Below are 25,675 nucleotides of genomic sequence, written 5' to 3'. Positions count from 1 at the left end.
TGAAACAGTGTACACTATTTATTCTGTTTTATATTATTAAATAGTACAATATTAAAGTTATTTTTTTTCAGTTTCTATTAACCTGGACAAACTTAATGACCGGCCGTCGGGACATACCGTTAAAACCAGGACGAATGGCAAACTCAACTAGTACCTATAGGTACTTTAGGTATTGCAAGATATAATTTATGCTAAATGACCAAGTATGTAGTTGTTAATATATCACTTTGTTTTATATAGTTCCTAGTTACTTAATTAATCTACTCTATAACTGTGAGTCTATGACCTATCTTTGTAATATACTTCAGACTTAAAACCACTGAAATTTATAGCAGAAGATGTGCAATATATTGACATTTTTTTCTATAAAAATCATATTTTTAGTCAATTTTTTTAAATTAAAATGACATAATGGTACCAAATGTTTTGGTTTAATATACCTACTATTTTATATTTATAAATTATTAAATATTATGTAGTAGGTATGTACATACACAAATAAATGTATAATTAAGTTTGTTGGTCCATGTCATAATCTGATAACAGATTTAAAGGTACATATTTATGATGGATTTATTTTAATAATCATTTTATTAGTTTTCAACATCACTTAACTCCATCATCCAAAACTAAAAATAAGTTATAGGAAAATAATCAAGTTATCTAACTGACGAGCGAACAATACTTCATATATTTAAATATTTATAACTGCTCGTATTTTATCATCTTCTTGTACATTTTTATAAATAGTAAAAATAAAAAATTATAAATCCATGTATACATTTACAATCAAATTCATGAACCAATTATTACCTAAATGAATAAAATAGTTAAAAAATGTTATACCAACAAATATCATTATTCATTATCACTTCCGATTTAGGTAATTACTAAGAAAATCGAAAATGGATTCTAATGATTTCAAATAGCTACAGTATTTAAAATTTCGGTTTCAAACTATGATATATACCTATTATACAGTTATGAGTCATGAGTGTATGACGTTATGTTACTACAACATAAAACATTCAGCATTGAGTGGCCAATGACAATATTATGAGTATTATGACAATACAACTAAAAAAAGTCAATTGCAAAATAAATTATGATAAAAAAATATAATTATTGTACACTTAACATTCATTTTGATTAAAATTCACATGTATGAAACAATTGTTAAAAAAAAAAATTAACAATGTTTTTTTTTCTGATTATTTCATCGTACAACACAAAATATAATATTACCGCAGATAAAACTTAATACATATTATAATTTACTTAAGTGTTCTCAAGTTCTCCATTAGTTTCTAAAAATTATAAAAACAGCTTTTAAAAAATCGAATTTAACTATAAAGGCACTTAAAAATAAAAATGAACAGCTTATAAAACACAAGATTAGGGCAAACAAAATGGAATGTTCTATAAATAAAAATAATTAATATTAAAAAAACTAACACTGGTAATTTTTTTTCAATGATATTTTATGTTTGAATTTTATCGAACTATTGACGCCATACAAACATTTGACACTTTAATCGTTGGATTGTCGAGTTATAGATTCATATTTCTTTAATAGCGAAATGGAGTCCACGTGCCTGAGTGTTCATCTCGTCTATAGTATAATGGCCGATTGTCCCTGAAGACCGTAACCGCCGGAAATGGATGATCTTGAACGTATTTCAGAGAGGCTCGTATCTGAAATAAATCAATAATAAGATAAGAAAACTTTATTTCAATTGATAATTAACAGCTGTGCAAGTCATGTGAAAAAAATGTAAAACGCAAATAACAACAAATATCTTATTGTTTTTTCAAAATAACATAGGTATTTAAAATGTTTAAAATTCGAATTAAGCATTAAGGTATACTTATGTCGATATATGTTGCGCCTAAACATTACTAAATATAATTACGTTCGTTCTTTGTTTTCCAGAAATATATTAATATATTATTATCTTAAAAGTAATATTAAATCGCTAATAGTATATTATTACATCATGCAATTACTATAGTAATACAGTATACTACTATATACGAGTATACGACTATCGAGCTTTGAATTTCTGAGTACAGTGAGAGTAATTATTATGAGAATTATTAATATATATATATATATATTGTTTTTTGTTATTAGATTCTTACGGCCATGACTGTGTGCGGTGGTTCTACGTCGGGCGTAGTTGACAAAGCTTGCAGGATGAATTCATCGGATTGCTGAAGCCACAAATCGACACTGCGCATGGGCTCGTAGTTAAACGGTCCGATTCTCAAGAGACCCAAGCTGCAGTCATACACATCCAACACCTATTAATTGATAAAGAAAAAAAATACAAATATTATAGGTACCTGTGTGATTTTAACAATGAAACATAGTTTACAGGATGACCTATTGTGTCAATAATGCGGTAAAAGTATAGACACCAAATTTGATCAAGAACAAAAAAAATTGTATTAATCATACTTTAGTTTAGATTGTGTATACGAGTATAAAAAGATTGACATATTATCTAGCGTATATTAAAATCAAACTTTCATTAAGTTAATAATTACATTAGTATTAAAAGTTTAAATTATAGGAGTACCTAACTTATATACCCAGATAATTAATTTGTTTAGGAGAATGGAATTAAAAATGTAAGATGTCATTTAAAGAATAAAAAGTTAAAAGTATAATGAAAATTTCATGCTGTAACTTATAATGATTTCAAGTTATGTAAAAGAAAATAAATGTATATTTTCAAAGACATAAATTTACCTAAAAAATTAATGCACAAAAGAATAACTTTATTATACTATACATATATACTACTATAACACTGTAATAATAATACGTATTTATACACACTGGTTGCAGGCCTGTGAACAGCCGAGCAAGTCTCAAGGGTTGTTCAGGCCCTTTGTCAGGAAAGTTGGCCGGAAATACTTCACCGCTCTTGACCATAACTCCTATATAAGAAACACAAACAAAACACCATTATTAAAATTGTATCTAAAAAATATATATATTTAAAAAAAACATTACCAGCTCCATAAAGCAATGGCCAGTGGACGTTGTTTCGCATAATAGTGTTGAGTTCTCCAACACACGCAAGCACAAGTTCGATTTCGGTTTGATGTTTGTGAACTGCAACTGTTTGATATATGTATGCACGAGTGCAAAATATATTAATATTTTTGTTTTTATTACATTAATTAATACCAACTTTTCGGTTGGAAAAAAAAGTTTACGACATTTACCCATCAGACTATAAAACACTTGTTCGCTATAACGTAACACGTGAGTGAATCCACCAATCAGAGACATTTCCAGCCGGCCGTCCGGGAAGCCCATGGACAGTTCTTGGATCCTGTGCACCATGTTCACCACACATTCCTCAGTACATGAACCGTCTAGATGAGCGAATCCCACGGCTCCGGAACCTAAACACGATGTGTGTAAGTATTCCAAAGAAAGCAATTGACTCCACATCATATCTTAGTCCAAGCATGTAAAACTTAAAGTACTATCCAGGAAAATAAAATAATGTGAATGGAAGTTTAATGAGCAGGAAACAATTAACAATTTCTTTAGAAATTATGATATAAAGTATTTAATGCTTTATTACTTATTACATATTTAGTAAAGAAATTATTTAATTAATGTAATAATAGGTATATTTAAACTTGTCTAAATTGCATTTAAATTATTATAATTACCATGAAATTTTTATAATTTATTAATATAGGGTTGTAAAATAAATTTGTTAAAAGTCATGAGTTAGACACGACTATGTAATAAAATGTAAACATATTTATATGTTATAATAGAAGTTCTCAAACTGTAATTACGCAATAGGCTAAAGAGTAAAGATCACTTAAGAGGAACTACACCCGCATGTGTAGTCTCCGTCTTACAAATGTATACCATAGCAAAAGCTGTATTGCGCGGAAAAGAACCGAGAAGGCTACAGTAATACCTAACTAATTTTCACCACGTAAAAAGGAGAACTTTGGCTGTGAAATATCGTTTTTATTTTTTAGATATCGTAACTAAAAGTTCAAAAATAATGGATTTTAAAACAATAAGAATTTTTTCGTAATAAGTGATATTAAAAAAATAAAAACGATATTTCACAGAGAATTTTCTTAACTATATTATATACCAATTTGGAATCTTAACTATCACTACAGCCATAGTGGTTCTATTCCGCGCAAAACAGCTTTTGCTATGTTTTATATGTGTAAGACGGAGATAACACATAAGGATGTAGTGTCCTCTTAAAGTTTATAGTGGATCTAAAAGTATTTTGCATTTTGTGTAAATTGTTATTAATATTGAACATATTATTAATTGTTATCTTGAATCATGGAAAATACATCAAGAAGTTGTAATCGTTGACACACTCAAACGAACGTAGATAATTTAAAATATTAGAACTTAAGTAATTTTTTACTGTCTTGATATAAGTCTATTAACATTTCAAAAAGTTATATTTTTAGTCAGTGATACACGAGATGTGACTGTCAGTCACTAATCCGTAATATATACATGAGTAGTACATGAAAAACAAAGTTTGGGAACCTCTAACTGTGTTATGGTATGCCTACCTACATGAACGCTAGGAAGCTCTTTATTAGTATTATAAAAACATAGGTATAATATGACGGAGTTTGAAAATAATCAGTTTTCGACTTTCGCCTATATTATTGATAGTGTTTGCGTGTCACCATGTCCATACAGGTACCTTAATTAGGCTAACGCCTAACTTAGACCTACGTGTACGGAATATTTATTGGAAAATTCAAAATGGTAGACAGGTAAATGCATAATACATATTATTATAGGTATATAACACGAAAGTTTATTTTAAAAATATAAATTTTTAAACAAAAATTTAAAGAAATATAAAAATTCAGACGAGTCATATTATTATACACATTATGTATACATATTAGATAATTAATAGCCAGTAGAATCACATTTGAAAACCATTTTGAAATTTTCGGTAAGTTATTTAAAACAGAGCTTGATTTACACAATATATAATCTAGGTTTTGATATAAACAGGTCGAGCACATTCTATTTTGTTGTTGTTTTTACTAATTAATCCGAAAAAAAATTTTAAATATACCATGTGTAAAACTGAAGAATTTAGTGGACATTGAAACTAAAAAAAACCTTATGTGACACACATTGTTATAGAGTCTATTATATACACCGCAGTACATATTATTAATACAAAATTAACTTACCGGTATGTCGGAGTACGAGAATGATACAAGTGGTAACGTCGTCGGAACCAATAATCGACACGTTTTCTAAAAACATTTAATAAATATATATTACGTCATACATTATATATCTTCATCAATATCATAAGTATACTTATAATACTGGATTATTTTTATTAAAACTTTCAGCTTTTTTAAGCGGAACAATGGTGTGGTGGAGGGTTGAAAATCGTTATACTTATTACTTATAATTCAATGAATGTACAATAAAATAAAATAATTAAAAATATTATACGTTTGGTAATTATTAAAATATATCAACACATTACATAGGAGGTAATAGGTTATTAGTTATATTACATTATAGTTATTATAAATTATACAGCTACATTTTAAGACCCAAATGTTGGCGTTTTCTAACATAGCCTTATTATTCTCATCAGTGGCGGATTCAAGGGGAACCACCTCCCCACTCTTTCCAGTTATATTACATTTGTATAAGGCCTAACATCAAATCCTAAATATAATAAAATTATACTAAAATTAATATGAACAATTTCCTCCCCCCCCCTCCCCAAAAAAAAATATCCTAAATCCACCACTAATGATTATAATATGTACGAGTATTTAATTATTCAAAATATGGGCCGATATTTCAAGATATTTTTACACAATAATACATATGATACCTAAAAGATCTGTAATTCATAGAAATCAAAGTGGCCAAAGACTAATCAATAAGGTATTCTACTCGATAGTATAGAAAATTAAAAATGTATCTTTAAAAATTAAAATTCATAATATACAATTTACAAGATAAGTAGAATCGATTACACTATTCCTTAGATATAGAAATGCTCACGAAGTAATGTCACGCTAATTAAATTATTCTTTCGGCTAAAGAATGAGAACATAAATCGGAAATACTAACGATGTAAACTGGAAAGTAATTGTATGAAGCAGGTATTAAATTTTCTGTACGTATGTACGTAAAGCTATATTAATTATTGTGTTGCACGCGTACAATAACGCATAATTACGACGATCTCACCTCTGATCTTTATATATTCCAATTTCCAAGATAGGACCGGACACCGAGGTCTTTATAAAAACTAGAAACCAATATAATTACAATAAATTCCCATAACGCCATACTATTTGATGATATCAATACATTATTATAAAACAAGCGTAATCCCAAATATCGAAAATAATAAATATATTACAAACGTTAAAAAAAGACTTATGAGACTCCGAACACGATTAAACAACACACAGATATGACATTATTTTTTAATAATAAAAATATACATACTGTCATGCGGTACGGTCACAGCCATCTCCCGTTGGCACACGTAAAGGAGCCCTATGGGCCCAACTACTTTTGTAGAGATGGTGAGCAGTTGTGATGCGGAATCTCGCAGTACCGGATGGTTGAGGTACAGCGTCCTCGTGTCCGGCGGTGGTTCGTCCTGAACCACGCCTCGCACCAGTAACACCATCCTGCGAAAAACGGGAAAATGAATAAAAATAACCTTGGGGTTTTTTTTAATCAAACTTTGCAGTTAATATAAAAAAAAATCATAGTTAAGTCTACGTAATATATAAATAGGACATAAGTAATAATAACATAGATATAATAGTAATTGGTGCACACCTAATCATTTTTCTACCTAGTCTGTAATTTATTATCATAAATGATAAACATACGTCATATATTCACTTATATAAGTTGAATTCTTAAATAATTAAAAAAAAAAGTATTATTGGATATTAAATACAAAGAAATAAACAATTATTATATAGATAGATGTTTGACATAATATTAATAACAATATAGATAATGATATGATTCAAAATTTAAACAAATATAAATGATAATATTTATGTTTAAGCTTTAAATGTATTGGTATTTATACCTATATTAAGTATATCTTATATGGTTATTGGTTACATATCCCTTCACTGTTATTATATTAGTATTTTATTGTATTTTTTTACTCTCAATCAAATTCAAGGTGGTTAATTCTCTTTTAGTTTTCTCGGTATACGATCATTATGCATTCTAGACAAGATTTTAACCTATAATGTGCTTTAAGTTTTCTTGTTTAGCGGTTCAATATAAATCATAAACTACTAATATTCCCAACATAAATAAAAATATAAACTATTATCAAGAAATAATTTTAATTTAGAATTAAGTTAAGTTTATGAAACGTACAAACACTAAAAGTGTACAACCTATATGACAAAAATTCATATTTGTATTATAAACAAATAAAATATTATTTAACTTGTAGTTATAATAATAAATAAATAGTTAAGTAATAAGTATTGCATATTTAATCATAAGCTAAAATAGGTTAAAACTATAGATTATTCAATGAATAACAACCAACAAATATGGATACCAGAGCTGCAATTAGTGTAAATCTTATTTTGAGTTAGGTAAGTGTACACCTCTCATTTGGGTAGAAATTGTACGAATCCGAAACACAAGTCATGCGCAGCCATTATAATAAATGTTTTAGAGTACTTAATAAAATATTACGTAAATCTGCTATAAATAGGACACGATATATTATACTTTTGTAATAAATAATGTGATCATGATAATAATATAATTATGCTAATAAAAGAAAATATGACTTTTCATCACATACATATAAATAACTTTTTTGTATTTAAATTTCAAATTTGTATGGTTTTTTTTTAATACTTTCACTAGTAATTGTGATTTGTCAAAGTATGATGTTCGTTTATGTGTGAGTAATACTCGTTTTCAACAAACCCATACATCACAAATAATACATATGTATATAGTATATACATATGTATATTTGACTGAGAACAGTCAAACTATTTTTAATACTTCATAAAGCATATTACATATGTATATACATTGTATACCACATTTTGTTCTCATTTTATATTATTCCCAACACTGTAGAATATTCATATAGACGTGTCAATACATTGCTGTGTATTGCGTACAAAAAAATTCTCCAATTGATTGAACAACAATATAATATTCAAAGTTAATTCACTCATAAATCTATACTATAACCAAAACAATGAAAAGGTAATTATAAAAACAAATTGATTTTTTTATAATAATAGTTATTACTTTGATAATTTTTAGTTACGTAATAATTAGTAAAAAACTAGTTATTGATTTAAAAAAATCTTTCAAGATTATATTATTAATCATGCCAATTTATGTTTTTATAGATCATGATAATATAACGTTAGATGAATGAAAAAAAATTGATCATTACGACATGTTAAAAAATTATACTGTTACTGTAGCTTTTCAATTATAAATTAGAAACGTTTCGTTTTAAAAAATTCTATAACTGAATAACAAAATTGGCTTAAAATGTCCTCTCATATGAAATATATGAAATAAATGATTGATTTCAACTTTCTGTGTTTTAAAATGTATGATATTATTTAATTACACAACTATAATTTCTACATTATGTTTTTTTTACAAATGTGATTTATCTAATTTAATTTATTTACCATATAATGTGGATTAAATATATAACTATAACTATTATTATTATACTTTTAATCGAATAATTTATTTAAAAGTCATATCATTTTTTCTATTAAATAATATAGAAAATTAAATAAACATGAAACTACTTTGTATTTCACATAATTAAAATCAAAAAATTCCAATAAAATACGTAGGTATAATGCCCCTTTCATATCGGTAAAACAAAAAACAAGATAAAGGATATAATAACGATCGACCTTTGGACTACCGGCCACCGGGACCAGTTAACAAAAAAAAAACATAATAAAAAAATAGATAAGTTTTAGAAAATTTTACATTCCCAATGTAATATAAAAATGTAGGTTTAACGTATACGATTATTTTCAAGGGTAGCACGTGTCGAGCAAGAGTATTCCTTTCTTTCCGTTTATCATCAGTATCTATTTTCCACAAACAAGATATTGACAGATTCCACGTTTTCACCAAAACAATTCCTATATATTTATACTATAAAAGCTGTATATAGTAAGTCAATTTAGAATACAGTAGACGCCGCTTATAAGACTCACTTTGGGACCAGCACAAAGTGAGTCTTATAACCTAGTCTTATGAATCTTATAGGCGAATGACGTATTTATAAATTTTATTTTACTACATATTTTGCTTTAATTTTAATACTTTAACACAAATTACATATAACATACTTATTATTGAATAAATTTAATAATCCTGATAAAAAAAACTAAAATTATAATATATTTAACAATATTTAAAAACAAAATAGTAAAATATATTAATATTAATAAAAATTGAAGTCACTCAACAACATAGAATATAGAGGATGATTTTGAGTGTACTTAAAATTGTATAGGCAATAGGCCACAGTAACGGATTTGTTGAATTTGAATTCGATGATATTGCATAGACACATTATATTATAATGATTTTTAAAATATTTTATTTCTATAAGTGAATATTAATAATTTACAGTAAAATGGTGTTATAGGCAAGTTAAATAAATTCATTGATATAAATAATAGTTTTAAATTAGTCTAAATATTTTAAAAATTTCATTGCCATGATAAAAAGTTTCAAATCTTACGACTAAAATCTTGAAATCTTAAACTATAACAAACATAACTAATTTAACTTAATATATATATAAAAAAATATACATAATATTTAGTATCTTCGATATTTATGAAAAGATTAATCGATATTATTTTGAAAATACTGGGAATTTTTTACTTTTGATCATTCGACTAGACCTACTTTGACAGAAACCTCCCTTGATATTGAATAATGGAGTATCTTTCTACTATAAAGTGTCTAAAGTGTAGTAAGTCATAAAAAACACATTTAAAACGAATAGTGTATTTGTTTCATTTCAGAATCTAAAATAATATGTAAAAATTATCTACTTTGCATACAAAATAAAATTGAATTATTATTTTATAAAAATTACAATGTATTTCGCTATTTATAAATTTCTATAAATTCAATACAATGAATAAAAACGGTTGTCTTTAAAAATATTTTAATGTATTTATACTTAATAAATCAATTTCAATAATATTATGTAAACCTATAAAATGTAGGTACGATGTTTGTATAAAAAGTTTAATAACTACCATTAAGAATAAGATAATGATTTAAATTACATACGCATACAGTATATATGCCAATTGGAATTAAAAATATAAATAGTTATACTATATTATCAAATGGATTACATCATTTTGGATATAACATCGTTCGGGCAATGTAAATTATAATTAATACCGTCGGATTTTACCTGATAAACAACAACATTATAAACTACGCGTAATATTCTGATGAATATAATATTAAAGTTTAGTTTTTAACACAGATCACAGCTATACTAAAATACTACACAAGCAGTGCTCTATTGAAAATAATATACACTAAAAATGCCCAAAAATAATTAAATATCTTATTATCTCAGTCAATATAATTCAAGTTTTTAATTTTTTTTTTTATATAAAATAATTTTTACCTAAAATCAATTTTTTTTTTTTTTTTTAATGTCACAGTTTAAATCATGTACTATAATTATATGTTTACAAAATTTATCGTATTTTAACAAGTATTTTCATCTATATACCTAAATCGATCTTGTGACGATAAAACGATCAACGAGGCAATAAGTACAAAATCCGTTTAATGTGATAAGTAATCATACTTATATTATATTGCGATATTTTGATTTTGTTTATTGAAACTGTAATTATATTATCATATTGCAAATACAACTATACAAAAACTACACACTGTTCAAACATAACATAGAGATTTATACATACAGATTAAACAAAATCAGTTCAAATTAAATAATTATATTTTTCAATAGAAAAAAAAATAATAAAATATTTAATTAATGTTTTAAAAATTAAAACCCCAGTTTAATAATATTATAATATAATAATGAGAGCCATCAATATACCATTATACGAATTTTATTTTATCCGGGTATATGTATAACCAAGATTGTAGCAATAGTAAAATCACGTGCATTACTACGACATAATTCGGTATAGTATATAGATTTTAAGTTTGCAATTAATGATTTAAGTATAGCCTCGTAAAATGGTATCTCTTACTCATATTATGTAGTTTTAAAAAACTATTTTAATTACAATAAAGTGTACAATGTAGGTACAAATTAATATTTGTATACCGTGACTAAGACATGTATATACTATAAAACTAAAGATACGTTGTATCAATAAAATAATAAAGACCCCTCTGCAGAGTTATGCAAATCGTATATGCCTATATATAAGGGGAGTCGTCTGAAACGAAAAAATATTCAAAATATAAAACAGTTTAAATTATTCAAATTAACGCAACATTAACATATGAGGTACCGGGAGTCAACAACCGTTCCATTGTTTAGGCATAAATATATATAATATGACAAGGGTAAACTATAGTGTCATACTAAATAGGTTAAAAACAAGATGTTAGATTGGATTAATACGTTTATAGTTTATAATATACAATAATGAGGAAAATGTATTCGTTCATCAAACATACATATTATATTTTATAATTAACATACTTGGAATACTATTTAATAAACTATGTAGAACAATCAAGAGTATAATAATAAATTATTACGATACAATGCCACCACCTAAATTTTAAATATTTCCTAATCTATTTATGTGCAAACCGTTTGCGAACAATAAGTTATTGCTGTAGCAATAGTGGTAGTTCACTGTATTTATAACTTGATTTAACAAATATATGGTAAGGTTTAACAATGCTCATTGTTTATACACTGCACGGACAAAAGAATATCGTATAAGTGTAATAAGGAATATAGTACACGACAATGAGTATGAGTAGAAAATATATTTTTTTCAAAATGCATCAGTAATATTATTTTTGTACAAATATTTCATTTGTTTCTTTTTTATTTTAAAACAAACGCTATTTGATTTCTATAGCTATCATCTACAGGTATTCAGGTATAAGAGTATAAGACCAATAAATAAAACTAAATTACTTCCAGAGTTTATGATTCAGAACCACAACAGAAAAAAATGTGTCCGGAACTTTTATTTTATGAGTAAAATAAAGACTTTTTGTTTTGTTGACTTGAGTAAAACATTAATAAAAATAGCATAATGAATACATACACATGATATTATAATTTGAAACTTGAAATATACATTTAGATAATTACTTTTAAGAGTTAACTTGTATAAATGTGATGCACTAATACTGAACAAAATGATTCAAACTGGATCAATTTTAGATGTTATTTTTGAACATAGAGCCTGTAGAGTACCTATGACCTACATAAACTTAAATTATGGAAAAATTCTAGGTGATTATGTTAAAAAGCTTTTCAAAAACCAAGGCGATGATATGCCAATATAATATATGGTAATACCTTTTATAATACTACCTATAACGAATTTAATCCACTAAAATCGTTAAATAAATGTACTCGTTTATGCACTCAAAAATAAGGCAATTGTATAGTAAATATGACAATAAATTCAAAAATTTGAAAAGTTATACAAAATAAACATAATAGAATAAATTAATTTTTATTTGTATGGGTTAAAATGTAAATAATATGTAAAAAAATTAATAAAAATGTATTAATGTATTAATATGTATTCAAATATTTTAAGCAAATATAAATTATGAAAAAAAATTAAATAAGCTTCATAAGAAATTTTTGAAAGAATTAATGACAAATATTTATAATATATTTTTTGATTGATTGACTTTTATAGATTAAAATATTATAAAATAAATGTTATATAATTTCAAATCAACAATTGTATTTCTTAAATATCGAATAAAAAACATTAAAAACATTTAAATAGCTATATGTATATTATATAATCACCACGTATCTACGTCTAAAGTATTCAGAATTAAATTTCGTATTTAGAATGATTATGTCTTAAATTAAATTTTTATTTCACTTATGTTTAATTCGGAATGAAATTTATTGTATTTCGCATAATCATTAAACTTACAATGGATATAACAATAAATATTAATTAATACCTGCATTTACTTCACGTGAGTATAATATATATATTAAACCTACTATTATAAATTATTATGGTACAGTTAAAAAAAACTATACAACAAATCTCAAACTTCAGAACTCGCAAAACGTTATAAGTTGTACCAAACACAATATTTGTTTATACATAAAACCATTTTAACCAAAAGAAAAAATACACCATACGACACTATACCAGGTTATGATACTATGACAGTGTGTAATAATAATGATTATGTACATAATGATTATTCGACAATAACAACGGTTGGAAATTTAAAAAAAAAAAGGTACAAACAAACCTAATTTGATGGCAATTTACTAGGTAGTATTATTCGTTGATGAGACACTATTAAACCGGTCACCGACACTAAACTTGCTGCACAACAGTCAACCGTTTGGCGACAATAAAAATCCGTATAGGTACGCGGCGCGGGTACGTCCGCGGACTGCAGCGGTATGAATTTCGCCGGAACGATGAGTTTTTCCCGACGATCGACGACGCCGCCGGTCGACACCCCCTCGGGCACGCACGACCACTATAGGATTGGATTCGCGCGAAGAATTCTTCGACGGCGGCGGCAAACCGGTTGTGTCTGTGTGCGTTGTACACGACTGCCGCCGCCGTGGCTTACTGGGAGACCGCCGCACCGCCACAACTGCCACCACTTTCCACCGACGACCTATCTCCTCATCCACCCGCACACTCAAACACATATATAATATACACACGGATCTTTATTTCTTATAGAAAGTACCGTTGTTTTGTTTTCTTCTTTTTCTCAGTCTAACAGTCTCTCTTTGTCTAACTTCTCTCTTCTACTCTCGTCTCATTGCCATCACGACTATCAACTCCGTTGTGAGCATGTGTTTCAATAGGAGAAGACCAGCTCCCTCGTCTATAATACACACGCTTATCGCATACAGATTATGTATAGATATCCATATTCTATATGATCGAACATACCAAATCTCCCAAACAATGATACAATTCTAGAATATTTGTCCTTAAATACCAGAGTAAAAAATACAAACCAAAATGTTGTTGCCTGGTAAGAATAGACTCTAAGCTCTAGGATACAATTAAAATAAATAAATAATTTAACTGTATACATACAAAATCATTATGTTAAATATTTCAAAAAGGCGAAAAATATATTCAAATTTCATCAAAATATTAGGAGATAGGGATTTACCTACTACAATAACAGAAATTATATATATATATATATATATCATGTTAGGTCATTTGTGTATCGACCGATGAAATAAATTCAATCATGTAAATGACATCAACTTCTTAACTACGCGTATTATCCGATGCAGTAAATTATTATTAAATGCTCAGAGAAATTGAGTACTTTTACAATGCCATGGCTACACTAAACGTATCACAGATATATGCGAAAAGTTCATGTAGAAAAACCAGTTCCAACTATTCTTTATAAATATAATATTGCTTGTTTAAATTTTAATTAACTGCCTATATAAGACATTTCACCAGCTATACGTTGAAAGTTTTATTTGTACATCACGAATACTCTGATATATCAACGAATAAATTACGAAGTCAATCTTTCGAGCATTTCACTTCAACAATTTCAATCCAATATAGGTTAACATTGTTTATTGAATAATAAAATAAGATATTTTAATCGCGAATAAATATGCCACTAAACGCGGATCGTTCATTATATTAATAAATATTAAACTTATTAATCAACAAAAAAAATTCATATTCTAGAAGTGAACAATTCCTATTTCCTTAAACATTCTAAAATTAATATTTGGAATAGTATCTTTATACAGAATACAAAAAAAAACATGAATAACACCAATAAAATATTATAAAGGTTCTTTTACATTAGGAAGTTTAAATTGGCACATACACTCGAAACTTTTGGTTCAAAAATATCCTATACACAAAATTCCACTAAAATAATTATTATTTTTAATATATCTACCACAAACATCATATATGTAAATAAACAACAAAAATAACAGTATACTGTAAAAACACATTCTAATTAATTAATTTGAAATATTAATTAACTACTATAAATTTTAAATCACTAAAGCTCAAATATTATCAAAAACTATTATCTTTATCATAAACATAAAATATAACTCATAATAAACATAATCATTCAAATTTGGATTTATATCCACGAACATTTTCAAAAGCAATAATCTGCTCACAGTTAGAATAAAAAAGATTGTTCTCATTAAAATAAATAAGTTAGTATAACTACAGGACTTCCCTTAAATGGTATAAAGATATATATATATATATAATTTTAAAATATACTTAAAAACGTCCTAACATATAATTTAAATAAAAGCGTAAAATGGAGGTTATAGCATACTAGTTAAATCACCGCATATTAAATTAGTTAATTTTGCTATAATACTCATCTCAAACAACCACAAAAAATGTATGTATGAGTGTATACCTTAAGATAACAGCAGTACGTAATCTGTACACTACAGTTTCTATGAATTTCTATTTCTCAAACTAAAATAGGAACCTATAATAAATATTAAATATAGTATAAACTAAAAATTAAAAAAATATATATTTATTTCAGGTAATTAAGGAAATGAGGAAACAAGGAAATAAACATGAAAAATAACATTACGTATAACATATTTATAGCATAAAAATAACGGTCAGAGGTAATTCTAAAAGCTGATACATATTTTGTGGAAATCGTTCAAATAGTCGTTGTTAATCAAGATCGTTAGGCACCATTGCCTAATTTAAATAATCTTAATACTAAAATGATATTAAATAATATACTTCATATTATTTAATTATTAATACTATTGTAATAACTATTAAAAATAATACAATTATGTAAATTTTATATATTATATAATATAATACATTTATTAAAACTATAAGCATTAGCACTAAATAAAAACTAATATACAGATAACTCATACATACTAAGCCATAATTATACTACTACTTCATTAATAATGTATTTTTTTAAATTTTGATTTAAATCTTAAAAAATAATTATTGGACATTTCTAATGGGTAATTTTACTCTAAAATTATTCAAGAAAAAAAAATGATTTTGCATGAATGTATTTTGTCTATGTTGCACATAGGCAGATAAAGGGAAAAACAGTACTCTAACAAACTCTAAAATATTTAAAAACTCTAAATCATTGTTTATCTCTATAAACTATGTGAGTATAACTTAAGAAAATACGCGATTTTATACTAATTTTACTTTATTTTTTAATTAACTGTTAGAAAATTAACACTTGCAAAAGTTACAAAATAATTCACACTCCAATAGGACTAAATTAAAAATTATAATTCTATGTTTTTACTTTAATCTATAGTACCTACGAATATGACATCATATGAGCACAACCAGATCTTACTTCAAACGCTTCGAGCAGTTTGAGCTAATAATGTATAGATTCTTCAAGCCTTAGATCATTTAAATTTCAAAGAATAAATCACTTAGATAGTTATACCTTATTCTTTTATTATTGTTATTATTTAACTCTATCTAGTTATTGTAAATATTATTTTTCATTATTTCTGTTATAATGCTTAAGGCATAAATATATAAATTTATTTTTAAATAGATATATTTAAAATGCAATGTCTATAATTTATGATTTAAGTTTAAAGATAATATACTGGAATAACATTTGTTGCCAGATATTTCATTTCTAAAAAGATACTTAAAATAGAAAAGCACAGCATTGAGCACACTGGCACGACAGCTGTTTGAATAAAGTTAAAATAGTTATTAAACAAATATTACCTCATACGATTATTATGTTTAAAACGTACCTATACGTATATTATCATTGTTCTTACTTTTTAGTTGTTTTTATTCTTCGTTAATATCAATATAAAACAATAATATTTTATTTTATTTGAACGAAAAATATAAATTTTTTATATATTTTAAAACCAGAATTAGAGAAAATTAATAGAATACAGTGAAAAATATGCACACTTATAAAAAACACAAAAATAAACTGAATGTACTCGTAGTTTCTCGGATTAACTAAATCTAGCACATTTATAATACCTATACTATAGTTCAATACCACCATTCATTTACAAATTTAAAATACAACTAAGATTATAAAATAATCAAGAAGTAATAAAACGTGTTTAACATAATGCAACTAATATATTTCCAAATAAGACAAATCGCTTTTTTCTTAACTATACATTATATTTTAGATAACATATTAACACATGTAAGGTATATGTATGAAGGTTAGGAAGGAACGATATAAAATATTATAGTGAAACAACACAACCGTTTTATGTAAGTCTTATACAAAAAGGACTCTGACCATTTATATTGTGGCCCAATTAAACGATAGGGTACTCGCAAGTGATATGAGCTTATCAACTGTCACGTTTTATCAAAATATCGAACAGATTTTTTTTTAAATTAACAACCACTACGATAAGTATATAATATGATACTTTCTTGATGAATGTAACACATTAAATACGTAGGCGTCTAATAATATAATGACCATTGATGCTGTAGAAGAGAAAGAGAAAAACAACTGGACGTTAACCCTACCACTCCTACCGCGGCATAACAGCAAAAACTATAAGAAGACCGCAACGGCGGCCCACTGGCCACTGGAAGGAAAAACTGGTATAACGCAATCGTGATATTAAGTTAAAGCTTCCCAATTATATATATATGCATATACTGTAGGAACCCATTAAATGATGACGTTATTCATACAAGAAGTCTGACACATAGCTAAAGGCTATAAATATCACTAAAGACCCTTTATGATATAGTTTTAATGTATTTGCATACAAAATAACACTAATTCGAATTATTATTATTATTATATACCTAATGTGATTTGGAAAATATTTTTTCAACGACGTTCAAACGAAACATACAATATCTTGACTATATTAACGATATAATTCACTAAATAGTTAGAAGTCACATTAAGTAAACTAAGAACTGTAAAAATGCCGATAGAAAACAAATGTATATAAACGTTTCAATCTGTGAATGTTATCTCCTCTCGAAAGAAACATACACAGCGATAGTAAAATAAAAGACCCCCTACAGATTGAATTCTACGGAACCAAAACGGATGAATAGAACAGATATGAGTAACGTATGCGGTATAATTGCTGTAGAAGTAGTAGCAACAAAAAACATCTGTACGGTATCAATATCCGTTAATAAAATATTTTTATTAGGGTCGAAACTAATTTATAGGATATAATATGTATATTTTTATATTTTGCAAGAACGAAAAGAGATGCGTAATCTTTAGAAAACGCAAAGAAGGTATTTTTACTTTAACAGGTGAATCGTTATAAATGATGTTATCGGACATATTTTATAAATTACTTGTGTTGATGTTTTTAGGGTGCATCAAGTTCCCAGTTCCAATTATATTACAATTTCAAGTAGAATATTAATATATTATAATAAATTATATTATGCGTATAAAATACACATTGGTCCGAACCTGCACGGAGCGACGACACCACGTCGTTCGATTGTAATCAATCAACTAATGCAGTGTGGCTACGAATCTACGATGTGGGGTCGGGATCCTCGGCGGCGCGAGGCGCATCGATAGTAATCCAACCGTCGCTGGCGCGTACCTATAATATTAACCCATAATATATATTTAATATTACGACCACACGAAGCACGAGGCGGACGGCACGATTTATCATTCGGTCGCCGCCGCCACGTCTGTCATCTGTCCGAAATGCAAACGATCTGAACGATGACGACGAACGGTCGTCGACGTGTCTCATACACCTTATGAGCCCGATAATAGCATAGCACCTACTATATGTTATAATAATAACACATTTAGTAGATACATAAGACAGCGTATGGCTATGATATTATTATTGTGTACGTTTTTCAAGAACGAACGATGGTCGTTTCAATTTCCAACCACTTGGTCGAAAACACGACGAGACGTGGGCGGCGTGTTGGCCATACAGCGCAACGGTTAGGAAAATAAATGCAAGTGAGTTCAACGACTGCACGACGCTTTGAAAACATATACCTAGGTATAGAATTTGTACTATAGCGTGTTTGTAGTGTGATATATATATATATTTATAATATGCTCGATGGTCAGATATAAAAAAAAACGTCATCGCAAAAACATGAAAATCAATAGTATATAATATGTACAGGTAAGATACATATATACGCGATATTATTATATACATAATATAATTAGGTTTATATACTATATAAACCTAATCATATCCATACAAATTATACCTAAAAACTATTCATTAAGGGACCGTTTTCTCTGTCTATCTCCCACATAATATATAAACAAAGATACTCCATATTTCCACGATTACGACTCTTTATAGATTTTTAATATTTATATTTTTGAGTAAGTTATTAATGGTTAAAAATAATCGAAATTATTTTAAATTAAAACATGCTTGTATTTATAAAAAACGTATCCAGTCAATGCACAGAAAATACTCTTCTTTATAAAATATATAATAAGTGCTTTTGCCCTAAACTAAACCAGAGAATCGCAATCGTGGAAAAACGAAGTATCTTTGTTCTTATATTATGTGGAAGATGGACAAAGAAAACAAATGCTGGTGTAGCGGCCCCTTAAATTATTTAAAATTAATGGTATATTACGTTTTAGCATTGTGAAAAGTCAAATTTTCTAAACTAGTAACTTGGATTCCGATTTTAAAGATCCTGACTACGCCTCTGCGATATAAATTAAATCCCAGTTATAAATCGATATATGATAAATAAACAAATAAATAAACAATACAATATTTAACAACTTTACCATATTATATTAAATAATAAAGAATTGATATTGTTTAAATTTAAAATAATTTGTTTAATGAGTACTGAAAATATGTAATATAATATCTAAATAATATCACACATTCCATATTCTACCTAACCATAATCGTCGAGATAAAAATAGTACCTAGCTAAAATATCTCATAACATATATGTATATATAAAAATATTAAGTATAAATATTACACTTAATGAATACACAGTAGTTAACACGAAATTAGAATATTGTATTGACTAGGTATGAACTTATTACCATGTAAATAATATCGAAAATGTTAAAACGGTTATCATAATTGTTTATTGTCTCATTTAAAAAGTTAAAAAATGTATATAATGTGCTAATTACATACCTAATTGTTATATAATACAATTCAAATTCCTAACTATTATTTACCTAGATGTTCTTAAACTTAGTTTGTTTATTTTCATGCATAAATTGATTGAGTCATAACATCATATTAAATTATTAATTTATTAATTATCATTTATCATTTTAGATATAAACTAGAAACAACACTGATAAAAGAAAATATTATTAATATTCAGTTTATCATCAAAAGCCTACCTACTAAGAATTAAACATTAAAATGTAATGATCACCTTGCAATATTGATTAACTAGTTAAAATAACTATGTTTATCATAAGCATTTATAATCCCCACTAGATAAATTAAAATAATAATAATGCCTATAAATAAACTATTTTTAATGTTAAGTAATAGTTAAAAACTTAATAAAAAAATTATTTATAATGAGTACTATATATCCAACTAACTGAACTAACTATAGTTATATTCTGCGTCATAATAAACTACCTAAGATTTAGACCTATATACTATAGGTACATTGGCTAAATAGGTATGCTATATTACATTATAAATTATCATGCCTTATTTTCACACATAGAAATAAATGATTAGACTACTAACTGCTTACTATTTAGATAATAAAAATCTTACCTTAATTATTTTTATAGGATGGTGTATTTTGTTTTGATACAATTTAGCATCAATAATATTTGTTGAAAATTGTTCAACTCCATTCTATAACAAAAAATTAAATATGAGTAAATAATACACAGTAAAAATACACAGTAAATATTTTTTATATTGTGCTTTATGTAAGACAACAACATCAAGCTTAATAATAAATAAATATATCTATTATTATTGTTATCATATTAATCATAACTCATAAGACATCATCAATTTTTTTTTCAAATGAACAATTTTTAATTTCACTATAAGTACTAATAATAATTTAAAAAATTAGAAACCTTTACTTTTATAATAATTCATTATTACAACACTAAGGAGGATTATTTTATTTAACTTATGTACATTTATTCACTTATTTATTTGATATATTAATAATAATTTAAGTATTATACAATGTTATAACTTTATAAATATAAAATAACTTTAAGTTATTTCTTATAGTTTACATTGTGTTTCTAAATGCAGTTATAAATATTTGGATAATAGAGATACATAACAAATACCTTGAAAGTCATTGAGAAGTTCATATTTTGCTATTTTATACAAATTAGAAACATGACATTTCATTTTTTCAATCACTAAAATATTTTCTACATTTACAAGTTATTTTGAATTATTATAATATATGTTTAATTACTAATAAATATTAAATTAAATAACTTAATAACTAAATTAATATAATAACTAAAAAAATTAAATATTTTAAGTACCTAAGTGTCCTAAGATATGAAAAATATGAAAATGAAAGAATATAAATATCCAACAAGAAAACAAAAGAATCTTAATAACTACAAAAAATCTAATGGATATTACAATTGACTACTTATTATAACAAACTATACTATAATAGACTGTACTTTATTTTGTAGATAATTGCTCAAATGAAAATAAAAACAATATGATTCATAATTTTAAATGTAATTTATTGAATGTTTAGCATACAATGAGTATTTTGACACATAATAATTATGTTAATTTAACTATATCTAAAATTAAAACAATGAATTCAAAAAAATACTTAGGTAACACTACTAACAAAGGTAAAAAATAATTCCAGTAAATGATTGAATACTTAATGTATAGGTATTTTGTTAAATAGTTATCAACAATAGTAATTATAATATAATATTTATATTATATTATCAAGTATTTAGTAATTTATTCTTTACAGTAGTATCCATGGAATTACCGACTAAGATCTAAGGCATTAACCAAGAAAATATTAGATCATAATAAAATTATATGACATACTGTGCTATATATGAATTGATTTAGCAGATGACATTTTTGTAATATTCATATTTCTACACTATTAAAATACAAAATGAAAGATAAGACTATCTTGATAATTTATATGTTTTGTATTTATACAACCAGACCTTAAACAAAATTAATTACAAAAGTATCAATTATTACCTATAACAAAAATTTACAAATGACATCCATAAAATCTTAAAAGAAAAAACCAGTAGAAATATAAATAACGATAAACGACATTCAGTAACATCAGATAAGAGACAAAATAGATATTAAATTAGATAGCCAACATTAAAAAATTGAATAATAAATTAGTACTAATGTAGTAATTATATTTATAATTTATATTGACTTTAAGTTTTAATATTCAATAAATTTAAAAACCAATAAATACATTTTAATCCTGAAATCAGCAGGTGTTTTAAACACCTGCCAATTATTTATTAGGCATATTTTATAACTAATAATTCATAAAGTAACATACCTATCAACTTTGCTTCTATAAAACAAAATTAAAAAGTTTAGAATACCAACTGATTAGTGAATATAATTTTAATATATTATAATTATTATTATTTTTAATTTACTAAAAAACCATATTTTCAAATTATTAAGATTTTTTGTATTACTTAAGAAATGTCATGTAGAAATACACATTTCTGTTTTCCTAATCACTGCCCCTTTTTATACAGTAAATTATTTATCAAATATTTTTGTGAAAATAAAATATATTGAGAAGCCAAAAGTGTATTCTTTCATAATTGTTCTATTAAGTTTAAGTTAGTACGAAAATCAACATTATTTTATAAATCAAAAACTAATTTCCAAGTGTTAAATAAAAAATATTTTCTAAGAACTTTACATTTTGTTATCTATTAGACAACTAAACAATACAAATAATAATAAATATATTTATATATTTATTTCTTTTTATTGTATAAATACTTAAATATATTATAACCTTATATTTATGTATCTCTAATATTATTCATTTTTTTTTTCAAATGTATACCCTATGTTCTATGTGAATTGGACTAACGTCCGATAAATAAATAAATATATAGGTACCTAGTTCCTACAAATTATAATAGTTTACTTACGATTATTGTCAGCATTTATTAAATAATTCCAATAGTTAAACATTGGAAATTCATGCCGATTATTTTGGATTTATCTCGCCCTGTTTTAAGAGAAAAAAAATTATTTACAAATTTAAATTATAATAGATAATATTATATGAAAAAGTGTATATTATACTAAAGTTATTTTAATTTCATAAAACAGGATCAATAAATTTGTATTACCTATTAAAAATTAAAATTACTTACTATAAATAAACAATAAAAACAAGAAATATATGAGTTTAATTTCTATTGGGTATATGTATAAAATATATTATGTATTATAAATAATGATCCAATACTTAAAAATTAATATTATTAATCACTAATTATAAATGAACCATTCAACATTTCAACGTCAACTCCTTCGCACTATATCTAACAGTCTGCGTGATAAATGATAATAGCCAATAGGTATTAATTATTGTAAATACAGTACGTATTCTGTGTTATTATCTAGAGATTTTTGAGACAGTGTAACCAACGTTACATGCTAATAAATATATTACCGTACACCCCCAATTTAGGAATAGATGCATTTAAAATTTTTATTAATAATATTATTAATTTTTAAGTATTGGATCATTATTTATAATTTTAAATTTTGTTTAATAATTATTTTTATAATTCTGTTTGTATTTTTATTTTTATGCATACATTAGTAGCCCGTGTAACTCGGTGTAAGTGAGTACCCTAGCCCCTAGGTCGGAGACACGACTTAAGAAAAAAAATTATCAGCAGTTTTTATAGATACGCAACTACTCAACCAATAGGAAAATTACGTTTAAATTTAGGCATTTTTAACATATTTTCATCTTAACTAAACTAACAAGTAACAATAATACAAAAACAAAAAACCAAAATTAGGCATGCACAATAAATAAACAGTATATGTACCTGGGTACTGGAAATAAATACGATTGCAATTCGCAGTATATCTTCCTATTTCCATTTGACCAATTAATATTTGTTATTTTGTTCTTGATTATTATTTGTTTATACGAATAAAAAATTACTAATACAATATTTTAAATTTACTCTAAAAGCCCAAACCTAACCTTGATACATGCATTAAAAATTAAAATATTAAATAATGTTCTAAAAAACACGAAGAAATGTAAAATAAAAGTGTAGCCTTTGAAGTAGGTACCTATACAATATACACTGTATATAACTTGGAATGCATTGTCCTAGAGCAGCCAAAAAATAATGGACTGCATTAAAATCTGGGCACTATTGTAATAATCGTTAGTTCCAAGTCCCACCTACTTATGTAAATAAGTTATACTACCTACCTATAATTTTGTAAAAATAAATCAAATCAAGAGTTAAAATTAACCTTAAACAATTGTATAACAATATGATAAAACAATAAAACAGTAATTAATTACAAATAGCATGGTTACAAAAATTATTATTTAAGTCTATATTGAGCACTAAGGATTAAAATACTTTCCTAAACAGTGATTTTGGAGTAATGAATTTTTTCTAGCAAAAATAAGACGTCTGGTTAAATTTTTCTAACAAGACCATAAATATAAATAGGTACTTACACAAAACAGGTAACTAAATAAGATTTAAGTTTGGATAAAACAATTAAACTGATCAATAAATGATTAAATAAAAAAGTATTGGGAATTTGGGATTATTATAAATTATAATAATAGATATATCTACAACGGCAATGACACTAATGTCATTTCAAATACCCGTTACAAATTTCTATATAGCCATATAGATGTTACCTATCGCCAGCCCTAGCCCACTAGAAATTCATTAACTCTCTTTTTATTTTTCTAGTCTCTTTTAAGACATAGTATAATTTAAAGACTAGTTTTTACTAATTTCGAGCTCAAGGTGTCTACTGTCTACACTTATTTAAATTACCTATGATATTTTTTCACGGTTAAACCCTAGGATAAACGCCACTGAATACCCAAACACATTGTAAATTGATGGTATTATATAATTGTATGTATACATTTTACTGTATTAAAAGCATTTTGTCCCGTATACAATTTTAATAATTTTTTATAGCTTTATTATTATAGCTTTATACTAATAAGTTGCTCACTAAATTTAAACTCTTCAAAAACCTATTTCTTCCATAATTAATACACATAAATAATATTCGGATACTTCGCAGAAAGTTATTTTAATAATACCTATACGCATAGGCGA

At 25.7% G+C, this 25,675-nt stretch overlaps 1 protein-coding gene across 2 annotated transcripts; it reads right to left on the bottom strand.

The window, feature by feature from the left end:
* Positions 1–1,099: 1,099 nt before the first annotated feature.
* On the bottom strand, positions 1,100–23,888 carry LOC132929863 (protein N-terminal asparagine amidohydrolase). 2 transcript variants are annotated; one of them, XM_060995479.1, is made up of 10 exons: positions 23,702–23,888; positions 23,474–23,553; positions 21,078–21,161; positions 6,527–6,714; positions 5,233–5,298; positions 3,238–3,420; positions 3,023–3,130; positions 2,846–2,946; positions 2,143–2,304; positions 1,100–1,695 (listed from the first exon to the last, which is right to left on the bottom strand). In XM_060995479.1, the coding sequence occupies exons 4-10, from the start codon at positions 6,711–6,713 to the stop codon at positions 1,570–1,572; spliced, it is 933 nt and encodes a 310-aa protein (XP_060851462.1). In that variant the 5' UTR covers position 6,714; positions 21,078–21,161; positions 23,474–23,553; positions 23,702–23,888; the 3' UTR covers positions 1,100–1,569. The 2 variants fall into 2 exon arrangements, with proteins under 2 accessions (XP_060851462.1, XP_060851463.1); XM_060995480.1 differs by lacking the exons at positions 21,078–21,161; positions 23,474–23,553; positions 23,702–23,888 and adding an exon at positions 13,574–13,828.
* Between the last annotated feature and the right edge of the window lie 1,787 nt (positions 23,889–25,675).

Source organism: Rhopalosiphum padi, chromosome 4, assembly GCF_020882245.1.
Source record: "Rhopalosiphum padi isolate XX-2018 chromosome 4, ASM2088224v1, whole genome shotgun sequence".
Lineage (NCBI taxonomy): Eukaryota > Metazoa > Arthropoda > Insecta > Hemiptera > Aphididae > Rhopalosiphum > Rhopalosiphum padi.
The sequence above is the reverse complement of the archived record's forward strand: the minus strand, read 5'-3'. Positions and strand labels throughout refer to the sequence as shown.

What these genes read in the sequence shown, in the direction of transcription:
- LOC132929863 (XM_060995479.1), bottom strand. Translation starts at nt 6,713, where the DNA reads ATGGTGTTACTGGTGCGAGGCGTGGTTCAGGACGAACCACCGCCGGAC. An exon ending in AGTGTTTTATAGTCTGATGG is followed by an intron (nt 3,131 to 3,237) that starts GTAAATGTCGTA and finishes TATATCAAACAG; the next exon opens with TTGCAGTTCACAAACATCAA. An exon ending in CACCGCACACAGTCATGGCC is followed by an intron (nt 1,696 to 2,142) that starts GTAAGAATCTAA and finishes GATTTATTTCAG; the next exon opens with ATACGAGCCTCTCTGAAATA.